This window comes from Propithecus coquereli, unplaced genomic scaffold (assembly GCF_000956105.1).
Source record: "Propithecus coquereli isolate 6110/MARCELLA unplaced genomic scaffold, Pcoq_1.0 Scaffold44, whole genome shotgun sequence".
Lineage (NCBI taxonomy): Eukaryota > Metazoa > Chordata > Mammalia > Primates > Indriidae > Propithecus > Propithecus coquereli.
In genome coordinates this window covers 12,636,936-12,648,010 of record NW_012150174.1, presented here as the reverse complement: position 1 = coordinate 12,648,010, position 11,075 = coordinate 12,636,936, and the positions used below count along the sequence as shown (strand labels likewise).

At 33.5% G+C, this 11,075-nt stretch overlaps 1 protein-coding gene across 1 annotated transcript; it reads right to left on the bottom strand.

The window, feature by feature from the left end:
- Positions 1-423: 423 nt before the first annotated feature.
- Positions 424-3,432, bottom strand: ZNF214 (zinc finger protein 214). Its single transcript, XM_012654288.1, has 2 exons — positions 3,306-3,432; positions 424-2,114 (listed from the first exon to the last, which is right to left on the bottom strand). The coding sequence occupies exons 1-2, from the start codon at positions 3,430-3,432 to the stop codon at positions 424-426; spliced, it is 1,818 nt and encodes a 605-aa protein (XP_012509742.1).
- Positions 3,433-11,075: the final 7,643 nt, after the last annotated feature.

Below are 11,075 nucleotides of genomic sequence, written 5' to 3'. Positions count from 1 at the left end.
ACTTTACAGGGGAGTCAAGAGATGTTGTGTCAAAGATGGCTAGCCAGTTTCAATTCAAATCAAAATTTGAGTAAATGTTTTGAAGTCAGTGAAAATAAAAAGTTGAATACACACACAGGATAATTTCATGCACATCAAAATGCACAGAAAAAAAGACTAGAATGAAACAGGAGGAAGAGTTTTCTCCTTAAATTTTTAATATATTTTATAATGACTAAAGTGGGTAAAGAAAATACACTTTAATTTTAAATATATAGAAATCCTCCTAAGGATCTCCTCTTGAAGCAAATAATTCTTAGTAGGAGTTAGAGCAAACTATAAACGTTGTGTGGGATTACTTGTCTTATTCACAGGATTTCCTTACCAGCAGCATTTATTGAGTTTAAAGGTTAAGCTTTGATTACACCTGTTAATGAACAAGATTTATAAGCTTTCTCTTCTATGATTATTGTGAAGATGTGAATTCTGATCAAATCCCTTATAATACTCATGGCATTTATAAGGTTTCTCTCCTGTATGGACCCTTTGATGAATTCGAAGAGCTGAGCTGTGACTGAAACCTTTACCACACTTAGCACACTGGTAAGGCTTCTCTCCTGTGTGGACCCTCTGATGAATGTGAAGATTAGAGCTGTGACTAAAGCCCTTTCCACAATCATCACATTTATAGGGTTTTTCTCCCGTATGGACTCTCTGATGAATGAGAAGATGTGAACGCTGACTGAATCCCTTGCCACACTCTTCACATTTATAGGGTTTCTCCCCAGTATGTACTCTTTGATGAGTGTGAAGCTTTGAACTCTTGCTGAAGCCCTTCCCACATTCGTGACAAGTATAGGGTTTCTCCCCCGTGTGGACCCTCTGATGAATGCGAAGATCTGAGCTGTGACTAAAGTCCTTTCCACAGTCATCACATTTATAAGGCTTCTCTCCTGTATGCACTCTCTGATGAATTTGAAGATTTGAACGCTGGGTAAAGCCCTTGCCGCAGTCATCACATTTATAGGATTTCTCTCCCGTGTGTACTAACTGATGGATTCGAAGATTTGAGCTCTGACTGAAGCCCTTACCACACTCATCACACTTGTATGGTTTCTCTCCTGTGTGGACTCTTTGATGAACATGAAGGACTGAACTCCGACTAAAACTCTTACCACACTGATCACACTTAAAAGGCTTCTCTCCTATGTGAAGTCTCTGGTGAATGTGAAGTAATGAATTTCTACTTAGGTCCTTATCACATTCAAATTTATAGAGTTTCTCTCCTGTGTGGACTCTTTGATGATTATCAAGACTGGAGATCTGACTGAAGCTTTTACCACATGCATTACAGATACAAGGTACCTCCCCCGTGTGGGCTCTTTGATGAAAGTGAACTCCTGAGCTCTGACAGAAGTTACTGTCAACTTCATCACATCCATACAGCTTCTTACCGATGTAGATTCTTGGATGTCTATATAAGTCTGATCTCTGAGAGAAGAATGCTGTGCTGATGGAGCACTGACAGTGGTTTTCTCCAAGCTGTTTTCTCTTGTGAATACACTGTGAGTTCCAATAATAAATTTCTCTACATTTATTACATCCGCAGTATTTGTCTTCCATTGAGTCTTTCAGTAGGTCATTCTGGCATGTCTCCCCAATGTACGCTGGAAGGGCTTCCTTCACTGGGACACAAGAATGCTGAACCAAGAGCTTCTGTTCCTTTTCAATGGAGAGATTTTTCCTGGATATGCCAAGATGATGTCTGCCCCCTTGAAAACCATGGGAATCACTCACATAGATTTCTCTACCATAGTCTTGAGTGTTTTTTGTTTCTAAGGACTGCCAAGGTATAAACTTTTTATATTTTAAATTTCTGGGACTTTTGCCTTCAAAAGTCAGTTCATAGTTCCCATACCCTGGTATTTGTGTGGAGAGTATGAACCATTCTTGACACTGGGAAAGGTCTTGCTGCTTTAGGTCTTTGGAATCTACCCTTTGAACAGTTTCCTCATAGTTCTGATTCTCATATATCTGAGTGTCGGCATTCCTCCAGCCTTGCCAGCAGGAAAAATTTTCATATTGTAAATGTCTGAATATTTCTTCTTGGGATTTGTGGCTCTCATTCCAGTTTCCTAGAAGAATAACCAGATAATCCAGTGGTGAGATAAAGGTTGTATTTAAAAATTTTCAAGTGTCTATTCAATGACCTCTGGAATGACAGGAATATATGTGTGGATGGGGATAGGAAAGAAGGGTTAGGACTTCGGCTGCTCCATCTGAGTCTGAAATTCATTTGTTTTGTACATTCACATATGTACTCATTCATTTGCTTATTTATTCATTCAAGCATATCTTGAGCATCTACTATTTACCAGGTACTGTTAGAAATAAGAGTAAGGTCAACTGCTTCATGGAAATAATATTAAAGACTGATATTTAATTAGATTACTTCATTTTGGATATTATAAAAAATAAAATATATTGTTCTTATTTTTCTGTTCTAGAATAGTGTGGTAGATTGCTTAGCAAAAACGGCTGTATCAACTTGCTACTTTCTTTATCTACACCTTTGGTGTTCTCTTTCTATTCTGTCCCTAGGCTTGGTTGTACAATTTATTTGGTCACTGGGACAATACCAAAAGTGACACAAGCAGAGACTTGAAAAGTGCTTGCACTCTCTATCAGTGCTTTTGAAACTCCTGGGATCACTACCATGTAAATGAGCCTGGGTTAGCTTATTTGAAAAGGGGCATATGGCCAACACATCCCCATCATCCCCACAGGTACTAAGGCAACTGCCAGACATGTGAGTCAGGCCAGACAGCCTCATCTATCCAGCCCCAATCAAATCTCTCCATGATAGAAGATCCATCCAGCCAGCCAATAAGAATAATGAAAAATATGAAATAAAAAAAAAATAACGAAAAATAATAATTTGTTTTAAGCCACTAAGTTTGGCATAATCACTATACAACGAAAGCTAACTTGTACAAATAGTATGAAGAGAAAACAAATGTAGTACCACACAAAGTCCACTATGTATGGAGATAGGTGCTTAAGGGTAATCCCGAAAATAACTAAAAATAATAATCATAAATATCTATTAATTATATAGCCTCAGTGTCCTGGAAGATGTTTTGCTTTATATTCTATTTGTAACCTGATTTAAGATGCATTTTTGAGACTGTTTCTTCCTCTACTCAATATAACATCCAGATTCTTCCACCATTTCAATACAACACCTAGATAAAAAACCAAAATACTCAGCAAAACTGGTTCTAGAAGAAACTAAGTCTATTCTCTGTAAGATGGGATAACTTTACCTACTGACATGACATTTGTATAGTTTTCCCACATGACTTCCCTGTAGAGCCTTTTCTGAGAAGAATCCAGGAATTTCCACTCCTCCCAAGTAAAAATAATAGTCACGTCTTCAAATGTTATTGCCATCTGGTCAAAGATCAGGCTTTCCAGGAAGAAGAAATCTAAGTGAGAAGAAGGACAAAGAAAAAGACATTTAGCAAAAAAAGAAGAGGAAAAAAAAGACTTTTTGCCCCTTATGTTAATAAGGGGCAAACTGAATAGAGAAAGAATGAACTTCAATAAGGAAAAAAAAAAAAACAAGAAAGGTAAAGGGAGGCATAACAATAGTAGTCAAATAGCTAGATAATGTATCAGCAACACCATCCCTATCATAAGAAACACAATAGCACTTGTCTGCTAACCACTGAGCTAAGTACTTCGCCTGTATTTCAGTTAATCCTCACAGCAATCCTATGTTGTATCATCCCTGTTTTACAAATTAGTAAACAATGGTTGAAAGAGATTAAGTAAATTGCCGAGACCACAGAGCTAGAAAGCAGCATAGCTGGGACTCAGGTCTGCATACTTTAGACCAGAACCATTTGCCACTTTAAACGATATTGCTCAATTTTGCTCAATTTGATATTATTGCTTTATGACTATTATTTTAGACAGTATCTACTTACTTTTTGCTGTAAGACGAAGCATTAGACCCCATACCCTACACCTCTACTAACTATTCTCATATGGTGTTATCACTAATTTTTAGTCAAATCAATAAAAAGTTCTGGCCAGGCAGTGATTTGTGCCTGTAATCCTAGCACTTCAGGAAGCTGAGGCAGGAGGATCTCTTTAAGCTAGGAGTATGAGATCAGTCTGAGCAATATAGTGAGACCCTGCTTGTACAGAAAAAAAAAAATATATATATATAACAATTTTAAAAATTTATTATATAATCTTGATTATGACTATGTACAGTTTGGAGGATTACTTATTTCTATTTAATAAATTCGCTATCCTCATATTCTTAATTATTTTAAAAGGCTCTATAAAATCTATTTTATCAAATGTCTTACCACCCACCCTACCCGCCGCCACTTTTTATTTTGGAAATGTCATCTTCCTGCTCCAGTCTGGATCTGGGCTGGCTACTTTTTGGTGCTCCATTTTCAAGATCATATAATTATTCCTCTTTTGTGATTTACTCCCTTATTTTGGAGGAGCACACCCAAATGAGTTCAATCAAACCTATGAATATGAATCGAGCCCAAGGCCAATGAAAAAAGCAAAGGTGAGAAACAGGCAAGGTTCTCTTCAACACATATCATTTAGTTTAAAAAAGATCTCCTAGCATGGTTACTAAGAAAAAATTCCCAGAAATCATTTAAGTCACTATATACCTGAAGTCTTCATTATCCCCTCACATTAGCTATGCACAGAATTCTAGAATGAAAGAATTTTTCTCAGAATTGCTTCATTGTTTGTAAGCATTCAGTGTTGTTGCTAAGATGGATTTTTTTTTTTTAATTCCAATTTCTTTGTAGGTAATCTTTTGTTCCCTCTCTGGAAAGATTTTAGGATCTTTTATCTCCTGATCTCTTGGTTTGGGACTTTTTGCATTGGTTCTGCCAGGCATTCAGTGAGCCCAGCAGAACCAATAATCTGGAGACCTCTGCTCATTAGCTCTACCAATATTTCTTGTTTCTTTGTAAACTTCCTCTCCCCTCTGATTTCTCTCTTCTAGGACACTATACTTACACTGAGTCACCTATTAGTTATACATCAGTTCTTGTGGATGATCTTATGTTTTGTCCATTTTCTCTTATATTACTTGTCTCATTGTCTTTTTGTTTTACCATCTGGGAGAGTTTCTAAGCTTATCTTCCAACTCCTCCATTGAATTTTTTATTTTGGCCATCATGTTTTAATTTCTAGGAGATTTATTTTCAATCTCTCATGGTTCTTTTTCTTGACATCCTCTTCTAGTTTTATACATGCTTTTAACATCTTTCTGAGGATATTAATAAGAGTCCCATTGACACAATGTCTTCTTTAATACTTAGGAATACTAATTAGAGTTTACTTTTTTTTTTTTTGAGAAAGAGTCTTGCTCTGTGGCCCTGGCTAGAGTGCAGTGGTGTGATCATAGCTCACTGCAACCTCAAACTCCCGGGCTCAAGCAATCTTTCTGCCCCAGCCTCCCAATTAGCTGGGAGCACAGGTACGCACCACCATGCCTGGCTAATTTTTTCTATTTTTAATAGAGATGGAGTCTCCCTCTGCTTAGGCTGGTCTAGAACTCCTGACCTCAAGTGATCCTCCCTCCCACTTTGGCCTCCCAGAGTGCCAGAATTACAGGCATGAGCCACTGCACCCGGCCTAGAGTTTGTATTAAGTTTTCTTATGTTATCTGCATTATGCTTCCTCTGAGTTACACACACACACACACACACACACACACACACATATTTTGGTTTCTCTCTTTAAAGTTGAAGATTTTACTTAAATGTCTGCTTATTCTTATACAAGCTACAAAGGTGACTCAAATGCTAGACTTCTCACAGAGTGTTCAGCTAGTTCAGAAAAATAAATATCTAATTTCCTGTTTGGGGGGCTAAGTGTTTACCTGCATCTCAGCCTGGCCCTCTACTTCAGATGGTATGGATGTAACCTTAGCGTCTCTGAAGTTCATAGGGCTCATCAGTTCCTTTCTTGCCTGTATTCCCCTGAGTGAGTATTCCAGGATGTAATATCTTTAGCCCTAAGTGGCTCTTAACATTATTCCTCCTATTGTCTTCCAGATTTTTATTGAAATTTCTCATTTGCTGATAGCTCTTCACTTAATCATTTGCAAGTTAATAATTTTTTAAATTTTTTACTACTGTCATGCAGCTTAGAAAGAAGAAGAGATAAATACACGTATTCAAACTGCCTAAAAATATTTCTTTTAGTGGAAAAAACAGATCATAAATTAGTTATGTGACATCATTTTATTTCTTTGATAACATTCTCAGTTCTAAATCTCAATTTAAAATACTGAGTAAAAACTAAGAATAAGGGGAACAGATATTTTAATGGGTTTATGGTAAGATAGAAGGAAACTAAAATGTTAGTGGCAACAGCTAAATATCACTGAATATTTACCATGTGAAGAGGGCTGGCTATGTTGTCTCATTTACTCTCACAACAATCCTACAAGGTATTATTATCTACACTAAAGGAATGAGGAAACTAACATTCAGTAAGACTAAGTAACTTGCACAAGGTCACATAGTTACATGGTAAAGGTTTTTAAATCCAGGCCTACCTACTAAGTGAAAGTGAGAGAAGTTAAAAACACTTGGCTAAGGGTTGTAAATTGAGATTTCCATACACCAGCATAGTGTGTTAATGTAGAATGCCCCAATGCAGGGAAGATGTACTGAAATATTCAAGGGTTCAAAATATACCACCAAAGTATAATACTAAAAAATTGAAAAATTTTTACTTATATTACTTCAGTATTTAAAAAATTTATGAACTTATTTTTAGTAAAAGAAATTAGACTCTTAATTGCTAGTATGTTTTTCAAAGAAATTCTTAAATCTTTTTAAAAAATAACAATCAAAGCCAATAGCCACAGGCTGAGGTTTTTTTTTTTTACTGTACTTTTTACAAAATGAGAAATCATTGATTTCAATTGTTTTCCAGATAGATACTAACTTTCTTTCACCACTTTCAATCCTTTAGTCTAGGCATCTGAGCATCCCAAATTTCTTTCTTATTTATATATTCAAAATAGACATAATATCTTTATTAAAATGAATATTAAATTTGTTTTATAAGCATTTAAAAATAAGCCACTAGATATTTAAATATACAGCTCTGAATCTTCTCATTCTTAAGTTCTTAATTGTTAATAATGTTTCATTGTTTAGACATGCATTTTCATATAGTTTATTTGGAAAATAGTAAATAGTATTTTACTTTAGGTATACTACAGGCTGGTCTCAAAATCCTGGCCTCAAGCAATCCTCCCACCTTGGCCTCCTGAGGTGTGAGTCACCACACCTCTGTTACTTCATTAAGCATTGCAAATTGGTTTTCTAATTCTATCACTGCTTCTTCATATATAGGCTATAATTCTTCTATAATGAAGAACTTGCCATCACAAATTTTCTGGTTATACTGAAATGTAGTCCAAACAAAAAAGGTAGGATAAATGCTTGGTTATTCCCCAACCTTTTTAAAAATCAATTTTCAGAGTTATGAAATGTGGCAATGCAACCACCAACTATGACCAATAAGATCTATATTGTTTTGCTTTTCAGCATTTTTATAAATTCATTGATTTTTATATATTTGAGGGGTTTCAATCACATTGCAGCAATTTTTCTTTTAGGTATCCAAATCTCTTCCCTTAAGGTTGACTCCTGGGTTTCTGACTTGATCCTTTTTATTGTTTGAGAACCCACTTTTTGGCACAACAAATGTCTCAGGTTCATTTTTGTTGCATTTCCTGCACCAACCAGGATTTATCATTTCTCCAAGGAGTTTGATAATTTTCCACTCCTTTTCTGGTATATAAATAACTCCCCCAAAATATTATATAAACTTGATATCTCTTTTGTCTTCCCATCCATGAACACGGTTATCTCTCTAAGTATTAAAGTTTTCTCAAAGGTCCTTTCCAAGAAAGGTCAGTTAAAATAATTCTCTATGAATTTGGAGTTTTAAATCCTTCTTTTAATACTGTCAGATTTTGCTATATGCAATTTGAAACACATTCTTAACTACATATTAGTTTATGATTAATATATCTCCTTGATGGATTTTTATCAATATGTAATCATTATTTACTTTTTGTGTGACATTACCTTGGGTAGGTTTCTCATAATAGCATAGAGCAGGATTCTGTTTTTTTATCCAGTCAGTATGACTCAGTCTTTTTCCAGGTAAGGTAAGCTTTATTTATGTTCATTTATTATGATTACTGATATATTTAGACTTATTTATAAAATATTATTTTTTCTTTTTTAAAAATTCTGTTTCCATCCTTTCCTAAGTGCTCTTAGATCGACTGACAGAGTTATGCTTTAATTACCTCCTCTATGTTTTTACCTATGATTTCAATTTCACACATAATTTCTATTCTTTTAATATTTAACCTTAGTATATTTTAAATATATACACTTACCTATTTTCTAACAAGTCAATTAACAAGAGAAACAAATCCAGGAGAGGTTGCATGAGATATGATAAGGAAGGGTGATCAAGTACCTTGGAAAAGTTTATTTTTATCATAAAACAAAAAAACATAGGAACAAAGGAAAAAGAGAAAGCATATCTATGCCTACATATCTGAGTTACTATTCCTGACAATAAAACGTGAAAGAGGATAGAGAAAAAAGGACACGGGAGTGTGCTAAAGTACATGTCTTATTAGAAATATGACCTAGATACTAATAAGTTTAAGAAGTCAATAGGGATAAATAAAAGTTAAAAGTTAATGTAGATTTAAAGCTAAGCATAACCACAAGAAACAAAATGAAATCTACAAAAACCAAAATAACAAAAACAGAAAACAACCTGCTCCAAAGGAAAACAGAAAATGAGAGAGAGAAAAAAAGAATAAGATGATAAAAATAATTATCAATAATCAATTATCAATTATCATAATAAATGCAAATGATTTAATATCACAGATTAAAAGACACAGACTCTTAGATTAAAAAATAAGAATCAACATGTGGTTTAGAAGAGACACACTAAAAAGAAAAGCATATAGAAATAAAAGAATAGAAAAAGATATACCATACAAATATAAACCAAAAGAAAGCTGGAATACCAAATTTAATTTTAGTTGAGTAAAATTTATGGCAAATATATCATAAGGAACAAAAAAGTACATTTTCTATATGAACAGTAAGACAAAAAAATCCAAACTAAATTATACCCAGAAACAAAGTTTCAAAATGTATCATGTAACAGCTGTCACAAACACAAGGAGAAATACATACACCATCATTTGTAATTATAGATATTAATACACCCATCTTTGAAAATTATAGATCAAGCAAACCAAAAAAACCAATATGAAGACTGAACATTACAAATAATAAGCATGTAATATTTTATCTGTGTTGAACTCTGTTCCACCAAAACACAAAAGATGTGTTATTTTCATGAATACATAGTACTGTTAAAAATAGACCATATATTAGTCCATAAATCTCAATAAATTCCAAAGGATCAACATAATACAGAATACATTCTTTAGCTACAATATAACATTGAAACATTATAATAATAAAAATAATTACTTATTATTATAATAATAAAAACAAAATTTGCAAGATCCAGATGAAATACCTAAAGGAAACAAAAAAGGCTAAAAATAAACTAAGCATTCAAACCAGAAACTTTGAAAAGAGAAACTCTCCTGTTAAAAAAAAACACAGCAAATTTCAAAAAAAGATAAAGCTGAAAGTCAAAGATAGAAGAAAAAAATGGTTGAGAAAATGCATAAAGCCAAAAGACATTCTTAAAAATTTAATGTCAGACCTCTGAAAGTTTGATTTTAAAAAAGTGTTTATAAACAAAATAGAGCAACAAAAGGGGAAAATAACTATAGACATAAGATTTTTAAAATAACACAAGGATGTTATCAACTATTTGCAAATATTCCTAAATACCTACACACAGGGACACATTCCTAGCAAAGAACAAAATACCATTATAAAATGCCAAAACAGATCAAATACTAATAGAAAATAATGTAGACTAGTAAGTATTAAACTGAAGTGGTAGCCAAGGTTCTTCCTCTCTCCCCCACATCCCAAGGCCCATAGAGTTTTATAGTGGAGTTCCAGCAAGCATTCATTAAGAGTTGATTACTAATACCATCAAGTTGCTTTCAAAAGTAGAGAGTGAATATTGCCACCTCATTTGATGTAGCTACTGTAATTTTGATTCCAAGACCAGATAAGGACAATACAAATAAAATTAAATTACAAGCCGATCTGTTAATTTTATAATATGTAAAAATCCTAAATAAAATATAAGCTAATGGGAAAAATATATATTTTCATAGAAAATCATTCAATATGGCCCTAAGAAGAAAAAAACTGATTAGATATTATTAAAAAAATTGGTCAAGTTATCAAAGAACTATGACCTTTAAAAATAACTGGAACAAAAATTTTCTCAAATGAATTCTTTCAAATTTTCAAAGAATAGATTATTTGATGCTATTAGATTGTTCCACTAGTTAATTGAATTCAGTAATATAATAAAAATATATTTCATGACCGGGCACAGTTTATTACAGGAATGCAAGGATAGTTTCAACATGAGAAAAATCTATCAACATAATTCACTATTATTAATATACTAAAGAAGAAAACCACAATTATCCCAATTGATGTAGAAAAATCATGTGATACAAAGTTCAGGAAGTTCAACACCTATATATGTTTATAAAAACACTTTTAGCAAACTACTTAAAAAAGAAACTCACTAAATCAGTAAAGGTTAAATATTAAGAACCCTAAGCCTAATGGAAAAACTTTATATTTATTCCTTTTATGATGGTAACAAGGTAACAATGACCACCATCATTGCTGCTTTCAACATAGTACTTAAGGTTCTGGCAAATACTATAAGAAAAGAAAAAAAGATAAGAGGCATAAGGATTAGAAGAAAAATTTAAGATGCATAGCTATGGTCATCTACCTAGAAAAACCAAGAGTATACAGATAAACCATAGACTAAGAGAGTTCAGCAAAATTACCAGATACAATAAAGCACCA